The sequence below is a fragment of the Ursus arctos genome, unplaced genomic scaffold (assembly GCF_023065955.2).
Source record: "Ursus arctos isolate Adak ecotype North America unplaced genomic scaffold, UrsArc2.0 scaffold_12, whole genome shotgun sequence".
NCBI classification, from domain to species: Eukaryota; Metazoa; Chordata; class Mammalia; order Carnivora; family Ursidae; genus Ursus; species Ursus arctos.
Genome location: NW_026622786.1, coordinates 15,980,409 through 16,000,039, shown reverse-complemented (window position 1 = coordinate 16,000,039; position 19,631 = coordinate 15,980,409). Strand labels below are relative to the sequence as shown.

The window sequence follows — 19,631 nt, the reverse complement described above, 5'->3', positions numbered from 1 at the left end:
CTCAGCCTGGCCCCCAGATGGTGGGCACGGGGGGTGGGGGCCTGGGGAGCGGGCATGGCTGGTGCTGGCACAGGGGCTCTGGACAGCCGGGAGCTGCCGTGGGGAGGGCCCAGCTGTGAGCCTGCTGTCGCCTGGGGAGAGCTGGGTGTCCAGTGGAGGTAGGGGGTGCAGAGAGGATGTGATGCTGGCATCCTGGGGGGCAAGCCCAGGCTGGGGGAGCAGGCGGTTGAACCGACAGTCTGTGTTGTGGGATCTCAGGGACACCCCTGGTCGATGCTGGAATCCCAGCATTCAGTTTCTTCCCTTTGTCCCCTGTTAAATTGTTAATATCCCTGGGAGAGAGAACACATTAGCTGCTATCAGTGTGAGTGGATTTATCAGCCTCTTTCCTGAGAGCAGGTTTTGACAGAGGCAGAGGCAACAGAGGAGGGCAGTGGGTGCCACCAAGCAGGTGAGGGCTCCCGGGAGGGGGCTGTGGGTGCATAAAAGCCATTTGATAGATATTTATTGAGTAAGTGGATGGATGGATGAAAGAGAAACTTGGTTAGCTTCCTGAATTCCTCTTGAGGGTGCAGGAAAGGACGTGACCCCGTCAAGAGGTGCTGGTGGGCGAGGGTGGGACAGGGGCACCCCGAGGAGCAAGTCTGGGATGGAGAAATCAGACCTCAGCACCGGGGACCCCACCATGATACTGAGGAGCGGGATGCTATTGTCCCCAGTGTGCCCGGAGTCCACTCCAGGCATGCGTGCAGCATGCTGGGCCATGGATCTCTGCTGTGGCTCGTGGGGCCACTCCAGTTTCTCCACCACCGTCTTCCCACGTCCTCTGTTGTACTAAACTCTGAAAGGAGGGATTGGCAGGGTGGGGGGGGGGGGGTGCAGCGTCAACAGCTGCTCCAAACCCTGATTGAGATCATTTAATGAGATACGACATAAGCAGTGCCTCCCCAGGCTGGACGCTCAAAAAACCTGTAGCATCACCATCATCATCATTACCGTTTTTAGTATTATTTTTTAAAAAGATTTATTTATTTGAGAGAGAGAGAGAGAGAGAGAGAACAAGCAGAGGGAGCAGCAGAGCGAGAGGGAGAGAGAGAATCCTTAAGCCGACTCAGCGCTGAGCGCGGAGCCCCATGTGGGGCTTGATCCCAGGATCCTGAGATCATGACCTGAGCCGAGAGCCAGCGTTGGAGGCTTAACTGACTGAGCCCCCCAGGCACCCCTACTGTTTGTATTGTTATCATCAGCTGCCCCCAGGCCAGGATAGGCAGTTTTCCCTCCCTCCATGCCCCCAAGCCAAAATGGCTTCCAGCAACTGAGACGATGCTCCAGGATCCACTGCCTCGTTGGAACCACCTTTTCTAACAGCTCTCTGGGAGGGGCCTCAGGCCCCAGAGACTTGGCCCGGGGGCTACCATGCCAGTTGTCCGGCCAGCCACTGTAAACTGTACTCGCTCCCCCAGGCCTGAAAAGAAGGCTTCCTATCCCTATTCAATAAGCTGGGGTGGTGGTGGTGAAGAATTGTTGTCCATTTTAGAGACAGAAAAACTAAGGTGGAAAGAAAAATTAAGGCACAGATGGCCAACTCACTGGCCAAGGTCTGACCTCCAACCAATAGAGTAGAGCCCAACTAGAACCAAGGTTTCCCTCCCAATCCAGTGCTCTTTCCATAATCCTGTGTTGGTGAGCCCGCCTGCTCTGGTTTTCTCAGTCCTCGGAAGGGGGCCATTGGCTGGGCCCCTGCAGGAAGCATATGGGCGCTGGTCAGGCTTTACCTGATCCCAGAGGGTTTGATCTCAAGATGCTCTTGCTGACATGTCAGCACAGGGTTTAGTAAAAACCATTTTACTGTCTACAGGTTTGCGTTTGGTATTTTAATTTAATTTCCCTGTACTAAGGTGTATGTTTTGTTTTTGGCTGCTTTCTGGAACGCAATGGCCACTTCTATGGAATAGGCTTTAGGGCTTCAGCCCAGAGTCTCCCGTCAGGTCTCCAGAGAGGTCCCAGGGGCATGGAGGAAGGGGTAAATGCTTTGGCTTCAAACAGACCTGGGTTTAAATATTGGCTCTGGCACTTCCTATCTGTGTGATCTGGGGAAAGTCACTTAACCTCTGGCTCCCATTTCCATCCATAAAATAAGGTGAATAAAGGCTCCCTCATAGAACTTGTGTGAGGATTGAAGGTACTGTATGTGAAGGACTTGGCACTTGTAAGAGCTCCAGACAGGGTTTTGGGGATACCAGCGATCACTGCTTCAGCTCTGGGCTGGTCGGTAGCCTCTTTGCGGTTGACCTGGGGCCTGGGGCGGCCACCTGGCCCCCTCTGGGTTTTCTGGGTAAGTCATTGTTCTCATGGCTCCTTGGGTTGGGTCTGGTCTTTCTTCCCTTTTGGAGACAGAAAGAGTTTTTGGATAGGCAAGTCTCAGGGCAGAAGGCTCTGGAGTGGGTATCATGCCTGAATTACCGGCCTAGGCTCACGGCTCTGCCATGCGTGGCCTTTGAACAACTTCTTTACCTCTCTGGGCCTCAGAAACATGAAGGCTTTGGCCTGTAGGGTGTCTGACAGCTCTGCAATGCTAGGACCCTATCCTTGGGTGTCAGTCATGTAGCTAGGGGAACTGAGGGTTTCTTCACGGCAGGAAGCCATGCCCCTCCATCCCACCCCCAAAGGCTCATCTCGTGGCCTTGGACCCTCTACGGATGGTGTTCTGCAGCTCAGCCCAGTCCCACAGATCCAGAGCATCTGAGACTTCCCGAGCTCCTGGTGCCCGCTCTGGCTTCAGGGACCAGTGTCGTGGTGGCACCACATGTGGGGGCGCACGGGGATGTTAGATCCCCCCATCTCCATCGGTTTTCACAGCCCACACCAAATAAACGTACACAATCTAAAAAACGATAGTAACGTGCTTTCTGGGGGACAAATGCAGGGTTAGGACAAGGCCTGCAGCTCCCCTTCAAACCAGAATGCCACTCCTGAACCTATCTGCTGTACATATTTGGCAGCTGTCAAAGGAGTCAGACCCCGGCACCTTGGCCCCTGCCGGGCCTAACCCCGGTACTGGGTGTCTCCGCAGACCGGCCTGCTACAAGAGCACCTTGGCTCTGATGTCACACAGGAGCTGTCAGGAGCCTCAGGATCATAGATCCTATACTCTCTCCGAACAGATAAGAAACCAAGGCCGGACATGGGAAGTGACTTGCCCAAGGTCATACGGCTACTAAGCACCAGAGCCAGGCCTTAAACCTGGATTTTCTGACTCCGAGTACCCTTTATACGTCCTCAGGCTGGCCAGGAGGGTCTCTCCTGCCTATAGTAACCTGGCCCCATGAGGATTTTGAGACACCACTCCAGCACCCCAAGAGAAGTGAGGGGGCTGGAACCACCCGAGCACCCTCCCTGGGGGCACTGGTGCCTGGCTCCCTGCTTCAGGAGTGGCTCCAAGGGGCTGGATGGGAAGCAGGAGGCCATTAGGACCCAGAAGCTCTCGGAGCATCCCGCTCTGCCGGCTGCCTCGCTGCTCACTGCAGTGGTTCAGGCTCCGGCAGCCTTGGAGGAGCATCAGCTGAGAGGAGCTATCACATGGGAGCCGGGAGCTGCTCAGCAAAGGTAGGAGTTGCCGACTAGGCCAGGAATGGGGGCCAGTCCCAGGGCCTGATGGTGAGTGCTGAGGTAGTCTGCAGGAGGGTAGCTCTGGGTCCCAAGGACCAGCCCACTCTACCTTATGGTGGGCGGTTTCGGCAAGGGATGGGCTCCCAGGTATCTCAAAGGCAGTATTGGGGTGTGGGCATCTCTGAAGCCTAGGATGGGGGTTGATCTCCTGCCAGAGGGAGTACCCACATCCTACAGGCAGACAGGGTTCCCCATCTGTCTTACTCCATGTCATAGAGATGGGTCCCCCGCATCCTAAGAATGGGTCCCTTGGTATGCAGGCTGATGGGCAACTCTGCGTCCTGGGCGTGGGCAACTCTGCTGGGGAGAGGTGTGGTTGCCCCCTGGAGATCTCCCCTGGCTTAGGAGGGCCATGCTCATGTCTGAACGAAGGCCATGCTCGGGTCCTTGAGATGGAAGCTCGGTATTTGGGGAACAGGTGCAGGCGAATCCCAAAGACACCTCTGTGGCCTTGGGCTGGGCACTTATGCACATCTTGCATCCTGAAACAAGGGTATTTGTAACTTGACCATGCCCCGGCTAGTGGGCCAGACCTGAGCCCCTGTGGTGGCAAAGACTGCCAGGTACTGAGAGGTCCTGGAGGTGAGGGAGGGCTTGCTGGCAGGAAGCAGTGGGAAGACAAGAGCGTGTCAGAAGGAATGATGATGTGAGCTGGGAGTGGAGTGAGGCTCTCTGGGCTTCCCTCCTGACACCGTGATGCACAACCCTCCCCTCCTTAGCCCCCGTCTATCAGTGAGCGAGTGCTGGGGAGCAGGAATGTTGGTCCATCTGTTATGACGGAAATTGGAATCCTGGAATTTAGGAGTCAGTGTGGAGATCCTGGCCAGGCCGAGAGGACTCTGGAATCGAGAAATGTCCAATGCCTTCTTGCCTGGGGCTCCATCATGGCTGCACAGTATCCCTCCATCTCCACGTGGAAACCATGTCTGCTTCCCTCAGTCTGGGACCCTGGGTGGGCCTTGCTGGCAGACTCTTGATGTCCATGCAGACACAGAGGGCCTTTACTCCCTTAGCTCCCAGGGCCTCAGAGCCACGTCTTCTAGGCCCCAGTCCCAGGTGGAAGGGACGAGGAGGCCACGGCATGGAGAGTAAGGGGCAAGGATGCCTCCCCTAGCGTTGCTTTCTGCATTCTTCCTGGTAGACTGTCTTATGAGCAGCTGATGTCTCCACTTTTGTGCCCTCTCTTCACCTTCTCTGTAGACCCCGAGTCTATGTGGCCATTTTAACTGTGAAATGAGCTTCCTGTTCTCCCTGGGGAGAGGCACATCCCTAGGCAATTGTCCAAAGTTAGGGTTGCGCCAAGTCCAGGCGACCAGGTTACCCTTTCCAGAGCAGAGTCCCCAGGCTGGCACAGAGCTGACCCACTGAGTGTGCCTGGAGCAGGGACTAAGGGGCAGGGACTCCACAGATCAGTTTGAATTTGATACAATTCACAAAGCTACATTGAGCACCTACTGCATGCATGGCAGGCTTGAAGTTAAATTAGTGCATGGTTGGTGGTAATGCCCAAACCCAGGGGTGGTTGTAAGGCTGTAACTATGGGGAGGGAACGGGGATGGTCTGCCCCACGGGGTCCACTTTATTGCAGTCAGCGAAGCGATGGGTTTTTAAACTGAGCAACTGCCAGGCTCTTGGTAGCCCAGGAACTCACAGACTCATCAGATGTTGTCAGATATGGGCATCTTGGAGGTCGGCCAGTTCAACCTTCCCATTTTACAGATGAGGAAACCATGATCCAGGGAACTTGCGACTTGTCTACAGACAGCCTATCAGACTTGGCATGTCCATAGTTGGCCTCAAATTTGCGTACCTCCACACATTATACTGGGAGAAACTGGACTTCAAGAATCGGATATGGAAATGAAAATAATTTTTAATTACATTATTACTTCAATTACATGCAAACTTCATATGGATAATGGGACACATAAAACATTCGATCTGCCTCAGGAGAAATGAGAGATGCTGAAACCCCAGACTTCTTCCCCTCCCCCCATTCCTTCGAGCTGTCTTCTCTGCTTTATGCTCACCCATTTCCACAATCACAGTGACCTACCCACTCTCACACCTACCCCCCCCCCCAAGATACCTACTTCTCCCTCCTTGCTCTGGAATGTGCTAAAAGTCCAGGACCAAGAGGACTCTGGGCCAGGGATCTGCTCCAGTGATCAGAGATCTGGGGACCCAGGAAGTGGGAGGTTAGCAGCATTTCCCCTCCCATCTGAAGGGGCACAGTGGCCTTGAGAAGCTGATGAGTGGGTGAAGAAGGGCAGCTTTCAAGTGACCTATACCCTTCCAGCTTTGGGGGCAGTGGAGGCTGGATGGGCTGACATCTCAGTTTCCTTCCAGCTGGGACGTTTTGTCTTCAGTGTTCCTTCTCAACACCCTCCACATGGCAGCTCTTTGTCTTGGGGATAGTGATGTCACAGAGACTAAAGTAGTCCTTCCCCCTTTCAGGTGATCTCTTCCCAGCGGTAGCCCCCAGAGCACTGACAGTCATTTTTAGAGATGGTTCAGATTCAACAACTATTCACTGAATGCCCACTGCATTCCAGCTGTGGTGGAGGGCACGGTCAGGTGGGCTGGAGCACTGGCCCTGGAGCTGGAGTGCCTGGGTACGTCCCCGGACCTTGCCACCTTTGGTAAGTTACTTGACGTCTCTGGGCCTCAGTTTCACCAACTGCAAAATGGGGATGAGAGTAATACCTACCTTATAGGTTGTGTGAGGATTAGAATGAGCTTATTTCCGTACAGTGCTTAGAACAGGGTTTGGCATATAGAAAGCACCATTAGAAATGTTAGCGCTCATGGGTGATTTTGTTATGAAGTCTCACAGGACCCTCCAAACACAGTCGTGAAGTAGCTATTATTCCCTTCATTTTACAGATGACTTCATGAGGAAACTGAAGTCCAGAAGAGTCACGGAGTCCGTTAATTCTGAGACCTGGGACTGGAAATCAGATCTCGTGGCCTTTCTACTCCCCAACAGCTCCTGCCATTCTGAGAGACAAGAAATCGGGAAATTTACATAAGCGACTTGAAAACTGGGGTACTATCCCGGACCTCAGCGGGACCCTGGGAGAGGGAGACAGAGGATTTAGAATCTCTGGATAACAGTCCCTGAGAGAGGAGAAGGGTATGGAGAACAAAGGAAAGGAAAAGAAGAAGGAGCCAGAGACCACTCAGAAGGTGGAGCGTTGAGTGAGCGAGGCTCCAGCATCTCTCACGTCTCCTGATTCTTTGGGGTCACCAAGGCAGACCAGAGCCACCTCTTGCCAGAAAGGAGAGATGAGCTTCTGAGCCCTCAGTTCCGTTATATGCACAGCCTGGCCTGGGAGGCTGGCGATTAGAGCCTGTCGGGGAGGCTCCAGCAGGAGGCGCCCTCTCCCCGCAACCCCACACACAAAATTGGCAAGCCTGGGCCTGGGCTGGCCATCCCAGGGTCACTGGACTAGGATGGGGGATGGGCCTGTGACAGGAGGTGCCCTGGGCGTCCTCTTTCGGCCCCATGGAGTCCTCTCCCATCCCCCAGTCATCGGGGAACTCTTCCACTCTGGGGAGGGTCCCTCAAACCCCGGGTCCGTCTACTGCCAGTGGGGTCCCAGAGGTGGGGCTGCGGGACGTGGCCTCGGAATCTGTGGCCCTCTTCTTCATGCTCCTGCTGGACTTGATCGCTGTGGCCGGCAATGCTGCTGTGATGGCTGTTATCGCCAAGACACCCGCCCTCCGCAAATTCGTCTTCGTCTTCCACCTCTGCCTGGTGGACCTGCTGGCCGCCCTGACCCTCATGCCCCTGGCCATGCTCTCCAGCTCCGCCCTCTTTGACCATGACCTCTTCGGGGAGGTCGCCTGCCGCCTCTACTTGTTCCTGAGCATATGCTTCGTTAGCCTGGCCATTCTCTCGGTGTCGGCCATCAACGTGGAGCGCTACTATTATGTCGTCCACCCCATGCGCTACGAGGTGCGCATGACGCTGGGGCTGGTGGCCTCGGTGTTGGTGGGCGTGTGGGTGAAAGCCTTGGCCATGGCTTCTGTGCCGGTGTTGGGAAGGGTCTCCTGGGAGGAGGGAGCTCCCAGCATCCCCCCAGGCTGCTCACTCCAATGGAGCCGCAGTGCCTACTGCCAGCTTTTCGTGGTGATCTTTGCTGTCCTTTACTTCTTGTTGCCTCTGCTCCTCATCCTTGTGGTCTACTGCAGCATGTTCCGAGTAGCCCGAGTGGCTGCCATGCAGCACGGCCCGCTGCCCACGTGGATGGAGACACCCCGGCAACGCTCTGAGTCTCTCAGCAGCCGCTCCACTATGGTCACCAGCTCGGGGGCCCCCCAGACCACCCCGCACCGGACGTTCGGGGGAGGGAAGGCTGCCGTGGTCCTCCTGGCTGTGGGGGGACAGTTCCTGCTCTGCTGGTTGCCCTACTTTTCTTTCCACCTCTACGTGGCCCTGAGTGCTCAGCCCATTTCGACCGGGCAGGTGGAGAATGTGGTGACCTGGATCGGCTACTTCTGCTTCACGTCCAACCCGTTCTTTTATGGATGCCTCAACCGGCAGATCCGGGGGGAGCTCAGCAAGCAGTTTGTCTGCTTCTTCAAGCCAGCTCCAGAGGAGGAGCTGAGGCTACCTAGCCGGGAGGGCTCCATTGAGGAGAACTTTCTGCAGTTCCTTCAGGGTACAGGATGTCCCACGGAGTCCTGGGTTTCCCGACCCCTCCCCAGCCCCAAGCAGGAGACACCTGCTGTGGACTTTCGAATTCCAGGCCAGATAGCTGAAGAGACCTCTGAGTTCCTGGAGCAACAACTCACCAGCGACATCATCATGTCGGACAGCTACCTCCATCCCGCCCCCTCAACTCGACTGGAATCATGACGGGCTTCTGGCCGCTTGGAGGGAGATGGGGCTGGGGCCACTTATGACTGAAGGAACACCTTGTGGGATCACCTATTCCCGGCTAGCAGGGGCTGGGGCTGGGGCTCTCTGCACACAGCTTTTGCTTAGTGTTTTCTGGGTCAGGAACAATGCCAACGGGATGAACGTGTGGCAAAAGCCTTGGACATGGCTATGATCCTTGACTACTGGGGGAGGGAACCTGGTGAGATGGTACTGAGAATAAAGGGTCACGAAGGTGAGATGATGCCTTTCAACCAGCAAACTTTTCATGCCTCAGGAACCAGGGAAACTCTCTAAGGGTAGGAGTTGGTGGATATAGAGAGCAGGCCAGGTTTGGAGTTACCCTGGGGATTGTTTAGGATATTTCACTTTTCAGTGTAATTGTCCAGGGCAGTAATTGCACCCAAGCAAGGTAAGAAAATGACCAGTGTCTTCTCCTTTCCTTGCTAGGTTTAACAAGAACTAAATAAAGTACAGCTAAGTATTTCCATTTGATATTTTTCTAGTTTTAGACCTGAGGTTTCCTTAAACTGAGTGGACCAGCTGGGTATATTCCTTTCCTGAGTTTGGCAAGAAGCAAGGGGAAGTAGCAGGCAGGGTACAAAGAGTAGAAGGCAGGAAAGCTGACTGCAGCTCTCTCTCACACTCTGGGAATAGCCCTTCTGTTCTATTTTGCTGTCTCTCTCCCGCACATGGGAGATCAAGCTTCCGGCTTGATCTCAGCAAAGGCAAGGATACAAGAGGCGGGGGGGTGGATACAAAGATTGGGGGTTGGTGGCTGAAGGTGGGGTTAGGATTTGAATTGCTAAGGTGCATGGATACGGAGAGGCCAAATAATCACCTTGACCAATAACACTGTAAATCTTTTTTTTTCTTCCTAGGATTGGCCTCCCTGATCTCTCTCCTCATGGCAGTGACCCACCTCCAGCCCCCTGGACAATCGGGTACAAGAGACTAAGGTTGGGAATGGGAAGGGTGGGGTTTCCATGGTCCATTAAATGCCTCCCTACTCCCATTCATCGCTCTCAAAATTAGCTTCAGTGACAAAGACTTAAATCTCTCTCCTATCTGCAGCCCTGGGTTGGAGAGAGGGCACGGGAGTTGGGTTCAGCTGTTCACTGATTGAGACTGTAGGAACTTTTGGTTGGTATCAGTGATGGTATTTGCAAGGGAGGGGGAATAGTTGCAAACTGGACCGGACTCCCATCTGGGACTACCTGTCCATCCACTTCCCTCAGTTGAATCAAATAACATTCAAGGGTTGAGGCAGGACCAGAGGGTGCTTTGATCTGTATTTGAACAAATTCCTGGCTCATTGAACATTAAAGGGTAAGATGGGCTGGTGGGAGTGGAATAGTTTCCCCTTTGAACGGCCAATAAATACTTTTTATTATAAAAAGTTATACTGATATCAACATTTACTATTTCAGTTCAATTCAGTGCATAAGAGTTGAATACCTAGTATTCTCTGGGACCCACAGAGAGTCACTGCCTTTGAGGAGTCCATAGTCTAATTTTATCAGGTACCTTGCATTTTTACAGAGCATTATATATCTCGTAAAGCATTAAAGAATGTTTGAGAAATATATTGGAGCATATATTGGAGCTCAGTCCACTGCAGCCAGATACCTACATGGAAGCTTCCTGTGGATTGTGGAAAGTGTGAGGGCTGTACATGAAACTCTAGTTGAGGAAAAGAATTTATTAACTGAAACTGGGCAAACAGCTTTCCCCCTTTAGATCTAAGAAAATTTATAGGTTTCTGTCTTCCTACCACCAGACTTACTTTAGTCTAGAACCTATGACACTGAGGAAATCCCTTAGTATATCTACCAAGGATAATCTTTTGTGATTGAAAAACTTGTTCTTTTCGCTCTCCTCCCTTTTAAGATAAACTCAAAAGGGAGGCCTCTCATTCGTAGATAAGGGGGAGAAAACTCTTCTTCAAACATCACCGATCAGCTAGTCGGCCCTAAGCATTGCCAGCAGGTGGCAGTGTGAGTCCAGTGGAAACAGGAAAGGTGCGTGTGCATGGGGGGAGGAGGGGGTGGGGAGAGGGCGTGAGGAGAGGGGAGGACAGGAAACACTGCCTGGCAGCCATTTTGTTAATTTATTTTGCCTTTTCCTTTGACTTTGCCCTCCAACCCCTCCTTCACATACATCAAAAAAGAAAATTTTAAGTACAAGGATATCTCTAATTCAGGCTGAAATTTCCTGACACTGTGATCTCACTGGCGTTTATTACAGAATTTGACATAGGCTGGTTCATTTGCCATTTATTTTTCCCTGAGTGGATCATGAAGGAAATAAAATTTATCTTCTATTAAGCTGAGAATTCTCCCAACAGTTTCTGCCATGACCACCTTCCAGTTGTTTTCTAGTCACCAGGATCACTTGGCAAATTTTGCTATGTAATCCTTGGCTGTGAAAGCTGTTCCTGGACAAGATTTGACCTCTCTAGTGGGCTCAAGAATCAACAGGTTGAGACAACCGACTGGTCAGTTACTTTTCCTGCACCTGGGTGGTGGTGGGGTAACTCCCCAGCCTAGACGAAAACTTTCTGTTGTCAGGTCTCCCCAGGTAACATCTTACAGTGGCATGGTAGAAGAGGGGTGAATTTGGAGGCAGACATCTACTTACTCACTGTGTGAACTTGGGAAAGATGCTTTATTTCTCTGAGCCTATTTCTTCATCTGTAAAAATGGGGGTGACATTACCTACCTCACAGGGTTGTTGTGAGGATTAAAAGAGATGACCATGTGGAAGCACCTAGCCATACCTGGCAAATAGGTAGTCAATAAATATTGGTTTTTCTTCCCTTTCCTCTTGCCCTATTCCCCCATAAGTATTGATTATGGGAAAGCCATCCTTTTTATTCTAACAGTCATTTGGGAATGAGTAGGATGCTTTTCAAACTTTCAAGAACTGGCATTACTAAGTGATAGTGGATGAAGTTGTTTAAGGTGGCTCTCAAGAAAACCCTCTAACTAATGAATCATCATCATATCGACCCTTCTGTTGGGTAAACCTTATATGCTAAGGTTTAGATTCTATTAGGGAAATAATTTTTAATCCCAGAGAACGGTTTGGGGGACACAAGAGTTCTCCTCTCTAGAATGTATGGTGAGAGTATTTGTGCAGGTATTTGATAGTAAAGGTAATTTAGGGCCACTTTCACAGTAGTACCCAGGATTATGAGTGAAAAGATTATGAGTCTGGGGTTTTCAGAGAGGTTTGTTTTCAGGTGATGCTAGAGCTGAGAGACAAATCTACTAGAACTTCCCCTTTTGGGTGGTACTACAACAGGAAATTTCAGTAGGGAGATTCACAGGATGCACTGGTTTGCTTTGGGTGCGGGCCTGAGGCTAACTGATCTTGGTAGAAGTCCGAAGCCCCTAACGCAGGATCACTTATCCGCGCTAAAACTGGCTTATGATGGAGAAAGATAGCACGGAAATCTTGTGGAAAACTACACGCTTACCTTTCAGGTAATACAGTATTTAGCGATTTCAGGTGGCCCTTTGTCAACATAGTTGCTGGGCAACTCGTAGGTAACGGCACAAGGACCGGGATACACCCTGAGAGCAGGAAGCGGTGGGACAAAGGGGAGGGCAGAAGGGGATGCTAAAGACCCAGGCATGGTCGGCCTTACAGATCTCAATATGTGAAGGGTGGCCGGCCCCAGGCTCTGCTGTTTGTTTCCATCCCGTAGATCGGGCTGAGACAACCCCAGCAGAGGGTCGTACCCTTGGGAAGGGGCTTCGGGTCTCCACAGGCAGAGATCAAGGGGCTTTCTGACCAGTAAGAAATTCCCAGCAGAAATTCCTGTGCGGGCTGTGGACTCCCTTTTTGGGAACCCCCACGCCCCCATCCAAAGCCGGCTGTGTGACCTCAGGACGGCGCCACCAACTGGGGAAGCCAGTCCCTGGTTTTTCTACGTTTACCCAAATAAGGCAGCCGAAAAGGAGAAGAAGCACTAAGATCGAGCCGCGTACCAGGTGCTCGACAAGCCATCGCTACTCCGGGAACCACCGCTCGGACTCACCGGTCCTCTCCTGTACTTCCGCTTTCCGTTGCTCCTCCTCTACCCCAGCTGGAGAATTTTGAGCAGTAACCGCCGTGGGGCGTTGCCGGAAGTGTCGTAAACGCCGGATATCCGGTTCCTTCGGGCGCTCAAGGAGCTGACGGAGAGGGCCGCCGCCCAGCAGTAGACGCTGTCTCAACCCCCCGAGCCGCAGTCTCCGCGGTGTGTGAGTGAGCCCGGGCTCGGTCCCCTCTCCCGCCGCCGCCATGGGCTGCACGTTGAGCGCCGAGGACAAGGCGGCGGTGGAGCGGAGCAAGATGATCGACCGCAACTTGCGGGAGGACGGAGAGAAAGCGGCCAAAGAAGTGAAGCTGCTGCTACTCGGTGAGGGGCTGAGGGCGGGGCTGGCGGGGCTGGCTGGGTGAACGGGAGGGCCTAGACACTTGGGAGCCTTGGAGGGGGGGTGGTCAGGCCCGGCCGGCTGAAAGGACCCCGAAGGGATCTGGAGGGGCGTGACGGCCGTAGGGCGGGGTGTTGGGTTGGTGGCTTAGGCCCAGGAGGGCGTGATGAGGGGGTGGGGTTTGGGGTTGTAGGAATTGGGCTGGACGGAGGGTGTGACTCCGTGCTGGAATTGGCGTTTAGTGAAGAGAGCTTGGGAGTGTGGGGCAGGAGGACACTGAGACTGTGTTAGGAATACGGGGAATGCTCATAAAGGAAGAGCTGATATTAGGGAAGGTTTTGCAAGAGGTTGGAGTTGACAGCAAAGACGACGGAATAGTGTGTGGGGCTTGTATAATGGCTTTTGAGTTTGGAGCGTGGTGATACTTTGATAGGATGAAGTTGGGATGCTTGAATGATGAATGTATATAGAGGGGCTGGGACAGAGTGGTCACGTAAAGACCCGGCCATTTATTACCAAGTGGACATTTTGAACTGTTGGTAAGGTGGAGGAACCCTGGATTAACCAGGAACATGAAGGTGTGTTGGGGAGATAATTGACAAGTTCTCGGATTTAAAGGAAAAGAGCTTAGGTGCAGAGGCTGTTTATACTTTTCCACCTCCTTCGATCATTTTTAACTCTCTTAAGGTTTTATAACTCCTTCCCTTGTTTTTACAAAGGGGAGGTGGTTTGAGCTGAGGAAATTTAAGGACTGGCTGGTTTGAGGTTTGTGGCAAAAGATGTAGTGGACAATAGATTACATATTGGGAGTTGCTGAATAGTTGCTAGGGATGATATGCAGTGGGAATGGAGTTACCTTGGGATAAATTATGAAATTGGATACACTGTAAAAGCTGTGACAGACTTCTGGTGAGCTGTCTCTCCAAACTAAAAACATTGGCTTCAGAAAATTACTGTTTATTTTACCCGACATTCGTTTTGAGCAGCTTTTTGGTACAGTCAGGTCCATTTTACTCAGCATGATTAGTTTAAACATTTTTGAGACTGGTTTCTAGAGGCTCAGTAAATCCTATAAAGTACCCTGGCGTCAAGTCAGCTTACCAATTAGTTAAGTCACAGTTTCTTTACTATTAGTATTTTCAACGGTTCTGTTAGAGAAGAATAAGTAGGAGTAATGGTTTCTGTAAGCAACAGAACCTCTTTTTTCCTTTTTTTTTTTTTTTGCAATAGAACTTTTTAAAACAATTTTTGAGAAAAAGAAGTTGCTTTAGGAGAAGTGCCAAGTTTTCATGGTGTAAAGCTCTGGAGGACAGAATGCACCACCATAACCCAAGGCTTATTTTGTACTCCAGGATGTGCTGGGTGCCCATGCTAGTCTCTTCATGTTAACATATTCAGTGGTTTGTAGGTTGCAGAAGCCCTAGGAACAGCTCTTTGGACATAGGGGGAAAATTATATATTGGAGCTTGAGCTTTTGGTTTGAATATCTGACCTTTCATGACACATGAATTCAGATGGTAATTTTAGACTGCCACTCTGTTTAACAGGTGTCATTTGTGGGTGAGCATGGTCCATGGCACATAGTAGATGCTTCTTAAATATTTACTAGTGTGAACCACCTACTGTTGGACATTGCTCCTTGGGCTCTTTCAGATGTTTAACATAAACCATAATACTCAAGGCATTAATGTTGTCTGCTATTGATTGATTGGTTATGAAACTAAAGGTGTATTTTCATCTGTTAATGTTTTGATACACATTGGCCCATCAGAGATCCCCTTAGGACATTAGCCTGTTGTAATACAGTTGTAAACCGTAAGGCTTTCTTCTAAATGGCAGGATTTGGCAGGCAGAATTTAGGCAAGCAAATGTCTGGAAAAATCTTTATTCCAGACGTTATAAATAGTGCATTTAATTAAAAACAAGATTAAACACATGATGACTTAGCGAACTTCAAAAGCAGTAAGTAAAAATCAAAGTGCTCAAACATTTGCTTTTAACTTTTATCAGTTCATTGTTTTAAGTAAGATTTTTTAATATTCTTGAGGAAGTTAAGTCAACAGATACAAGTAGTTGCAGACACAGATGCTCTTGCTTGAACCATATAATGCACAGAAGTTAAAGTTATCCCATATTTTCTGTAAGCAGAACACACTCATCACAGTTTACGAATACCTTTCTTTTTCTTTTCTTTTCTTTTTTTTTTTTTTTTTGCTGTAGAAAACCACTTGCATGTGCATCAAAGGAGATATTTACTTCATGAAATACCTGTGAAACTGTCAAACTTAGTCTAAGTTGAGATATGTTTGGTTACCTGTGTCTCTCCTGGCACATAATAGGTATTCATTAAATATTACTGTATTTTCTTTTTTGGAGGGATGTAGTTTAGTATAGTGATTAACAACATGAGCTATGAAGTCAGACTATTTCAAATTCTAATTCCCATTCACCAGCTGTAACCTTGGGAAATTTACTTACTCAATTTTGCTCTGCTCCGTTTACTCATCTTTAAAATGGAGAAAGTAGGGGCGCCTGGGTGGCACAGCGGTTAGGCGTCTGCCTTCGGCTCAGGGCGTGATCCCGGCGATCTGGGTTCGAGCCCCACATCAGGCTCTTCCGCTGTGAGCCTGCTTCTTCCTCTCCCACTCCCCCTGCTTGTGTTCCCTCTCTCGCTGGCTGTCTCTATCTCTGTCAAATAAATAAAATCTTAAAAAAAATAAAAAATAAAAAAATAAAATGGAGAAAGTAGAGGCACTGTAGGAGTGCTGTGAGGATTAATATGATAATAATGTAAAGTGGAATATAGGATTAGCTCAGTGAATGTTAGCTATTATTGTTGTTATTAAATCAAAAAGAATGTTACAGATTATAGGTACTATAGAAATTCAAATTAAGAAGCCAGGGTGGGTCGAATTAGTTAAGGAATACTTAAGTGTTACAATTTTTTATTACCTTTGATATGAATTTTCTTTAGGTCTGTTATTGGGAAGATCTTGATAACACCACAATTAATGTTTAATCACAATATTATGTAGAAAGACAAAATTATATTATGCAAAGCTTCCCAACCGAGTGCAGTGCATAGGATGGCATACAAATGTGCTGTTTGTAAATTTTTTTATAGTTTTGAAATTTCATATATTTATGTTAATTTTAATTTTTTTAAAAGATTTTAATTGACACAAAGAGAGAGAGAGAGCATAAGAGAGTACAAGCAGGGGGAGCTGCAGAGGGAGAGGGAGAAGCAGGCTCCCTGCCTAGCAGGAAGCCCGATGTGGGCTCAATCCCAGGACCCTGGGATCATGACGTGAGCCGAAGGCAGACACTTAACCGACTGAGCCGCCCAGGCACCTCTATAGTTTTGAAATTTTAAATCATTTTCATAACTTTTCAAAAATTTGCAACAGTTGAAATGATAATTTGAACATTTTTAGTATGATTTCTTCTTTAAACTTTGGGAACATGGCGATTGCAAATATTTTATTAGGAAGGTTTATGCCAATTAGTATTTAATATCATCTGTATCATTTTATTTTTCATGTCATAATTTTATGATATAAAGAAAATATATGTTATTTTTACCAAGCTCCTCCAACTTACTTTAGTAAATGATAACATTATCATTTTCAGTGTGTGCCATCATGTAGCAAAAGTTGGAAAGTACTGGTATAATGAATGGATAAGAGCGCTGCTTTCAGAGTCACATTGAACTGAATTCAGTTCCCACCTTCATTTACTAGTCGTGAGGCTCAGAGCACATAACTTAGCCAGTGAATCTTATTTTTCACATATATAAGGTGGGGATGATGATGCCTATTTTATGACGTGTAAGAAGATAATATATGTAAAATGCTTAGCAAACAACTATTCAGTATTGGTAACTTCTGTTATTGTGATATGTCTCTGAAAGCTTATCATTTTAGCTACTTTTTTCAAGGGTGTTTCAGACAAAAAATTTGATTTTTTCAAATAATACATTCTTTTCAGAGGTCTTCAAGGAATTTTAATATCACTCTTGTGATATTAAAGGGAAATAAATATTTATTAAATTTATTAGAAGGAATTGAATATTATAATTTAGTTTTGCAAGTTATTGAATGATTTACTCCTGTGCTATCTTTAGATTTTTATTTCTTCGTAATTTCCCTTAGCGGATCTTGAGAAAACATTATTATACAAAATGAGATTTATGCTTTGTTCGCTAGGATTTTTGTGGTGGTGGTATGGCAAAAATTAAGTTGCATGCAGAGAATTGGAATCCTCTAATTCACTTAAACCTTATACAGTTTATTACTCACATTTAAATGTCTGTATTTACCAGCTGAATATGCTTATTATTGAAAATAAGTATTTTTGATAATTAGAGAGTTGTAATACTGAACTTTTCCTTTAATTTAGCCCTCAGTAGCTTCTTAATTTGAATTTTTATAGTATCTATAATCTGTAGCATTCATTTTGCTTTAATAATAACAATAATACTGTTATTATATTGTTTCATTAAATTCGCATAGGATGATATTCTTTATAAGATTTGCCATTTATTTGGCGTAAGATTCATAAACATTACACTTCTTATGAGGACGCATCTAGTGTCTGGGCAAAAAGAACTGGCATAAAAAGTAGAAATTTACATTTCAAAGATAGGTTTGTTTTTATATGCACTTAACTGTTCTTTGTGTCTTTTGTTTAAATGTATTATTACTTGTTCAATCTGAAAATATGGTCCTTTTCAGGAATTACAATATTGTAATATTCCCTAAGTATGCTAATTCTGAAGTAGGTACAGAGATGGCCATAGAATAGGGTTTTAGTACTTAATAGATTTGACAAGGGGTTCTTGGGTGGTTCAGTCGGTTAAGCATCTGCCTTCAGCTCAGGTCATGATCCCAGGGTCCTAGGATCAAGCCCCGTATCAGGCTCCCTGTTCGATGGGCAGCCTGCTTCTCCCTCTCCCTCTGCTGCTCCCCTTGCTTGAGCTCTCCTGTGCTCTCTCACTCTCTCTCAAATAAATAAATAAAATCTTAAAAAAAACAGATTTGACAATCATGTGACCTTTTAATCATTCTTGCAACTGTCCATGCTTTGTCTTCTTATGTTTAGTTAGTTTAGTTTAGTTTAGTTTAGTTTTATTGGGGAATGGGGCTTATCGGGGAAGGTGGGGAGGAAAAGATGTTTTAAGTACTCAGGAACTAGAATATTAGCAGTAAAGACCAAAAAATTAAAATATGGGTCTCGTAAGAAGTGTTTAGAGCAGTGGATACTAAATTTGTTAAGGTAACTGAAGTTTGTTTTAAAACTTGTTTTCTAGTCAACAGATTATAGTAGACTAGCACTAATAAAAGTTCTTTGAATTAGTAACTTAATTCATAAATGGGAGATCCCGTGTAGGGTAGGGTTAAAGAGCAAAGATACTGAAAATGGAGGGATTTGTCCTGATCTCTGAACCTCATATTCTTTTTTCTGTACGATGAGGTCTGATCTCAGGGGTCTCTTGTCTGTGATGTTAATGTTATAATGAAATATTTTAGCAGGGTTTTAAGAGGGCTATTTTTGTGTTGTTATTTCTCTTATTCTTGAGTTTGACTGAAATTAGTTTAGGTAATAAAGCTGTTTAGGAAGATAGTTAAAAACCTGAAAGACATAAATTTATAAAGTGCCCATAATGTAATTGTTTTAAGAGAATATAGAGAGAAGAAACTGTTTTAGTATTTGATTTTCTCTCCAGTTTTCGTTTTAGTGTTTAGCAAGTTAGAGTTATTGTTATGCCTCTGTCTCTGCAGGCTTACCTGCTGTTACCTGCTTAGCAGTCATCTGTATCATATCGGTAATCGAAGCTGCTTGAACTGAGTAACATTGTCTTTGGAGCACTGTTTAATTGTCCCAATCTTAATATAGCGCTCTATGTAAATGACATAACCTATTTTTCATGTCTTGATATTAGTAAGTTGTAACAAATGAATATATCAGATACAAACCAAACAGAGAAGAACCAGAAAGACCAAATTTGTTTGACTTGTACCTGGTAATCTTAGAAACAAACTTCAGGAGGGTATAGTCTTCAGTGGATTTCCTTTGATTTTCAAGTTAGACTTGGAAGATACGTAACAGTTTAAGAGATTTATTAAGGGCTAGTGGAGACATGAGTGTGTTCATTGTTCCATTACTATTTTGCAGTTATGGGCTTCTTTTTGTCACCAAGTCTTTCACAAATGGGTAAATGTTTTTAACATTCATACAAAAAGACTTTGAGGTTTTTGGATGATTGTTAGTGTTTTACATCTCAAAAAATTTTTGTTGCTTAACTTTGAAATAGGTAGTATTCTAAATTTTTTCTAGTTGCTCATGTAAATCTATAGCTGTATAGTTAGGGATGTCTCACCATGATTGTATTTATTTACTTACTTTATTTATTTTTAAAGATTTTATTCATGTATTTGTGAAAGAGTGAGAACAAGGAGGGGGAGTGGCAGGCAGAGGGAGAAGCAGGCTCCCCGCAGAGCAAGGAGCCCAGTGTGGGACTTGATCCTGGGATCCTGGAATTATGACCTGAACCCAAGGCAGACACTTAACCAACTGAGCCACCAAGGCATTCCTACACTGTTGTTTTTATTGTGCTTGTATCTCCTGCTTTTTTTTTTTTTAAGATTTTTATT

The 19,631-nt window shown here is 47.3% G+C and overlaps 2 protein-coding genes and 1 long non-coding RNA gene across 3 annotated transcripts in view; 2 read left to right on the top strand and 1 right to left on the bottom strand.

The window, feature by feature from the left end:
- Window positions 1-1,023: 1,023 nt before the first annotated feature.
- Window positions 1,024-12,716, bottom strand: LOC130543422 (uncharacterized). The gene is made up of 2 exons (XR_008958751.1): window positions 12,600-12,716; window positions 1,024-6,669 (listed from the first exon to the last, which is right to left on the bottom strand). It is a non-coding gene; the product is annotated as an uncharacterized LOC130543422 (long non-coding RNA).
- On the top strand, window positions 6,298-9,953 carry GPR61 (G protein-coupled receptor 61). The gene is made up of 2 exons (XM_026484618.4): window positions 6,298-8,789; window positions 9,436-9,953. Exon 1 carries the CDS (start codon window positions 7,178-7,180, stop codon window positions 8,531-8,533), a length of 1,356 nt encoding a protein of 451 aa, XP_026340403.1. The 5' UTR covers window positions 6,298-7,177; the 3' UTR covers window positions 8,534-8,789; window positions 9,436-9,953.
- Window positions 12,717-12,731: 15 nt separating the features above from the next.
- GNAI3 (G protein subunit alpha i3) overlaps window positions 12,732-19,631 on the top strand; it is a 36,510-nt gene continuing 29,610 nt past the window's right edge. Inside the window, exon 1 of the mRNA XM_026484617.4 lies at window positions 12,732-12,962. Within this exon, the coding sequence (XP_026340402.1) occupies window positions 12,845-12,962 (118 nt within the window). The 5' untranslated portion in view covers window positions 12,732-12,844. The remainder of the gene's footprint in view (window positions 12,963-19,631) is intronic.

Excerpts from the sequence above, each read along its gene's own strand:
- GPR61 (XM_026484618.4), top strand. The coding sequence starts at position 7,178 with ATGGAGTCCTCTCCCATCCCCCAGTCATCGGGGAACTCTTCCACTCTG.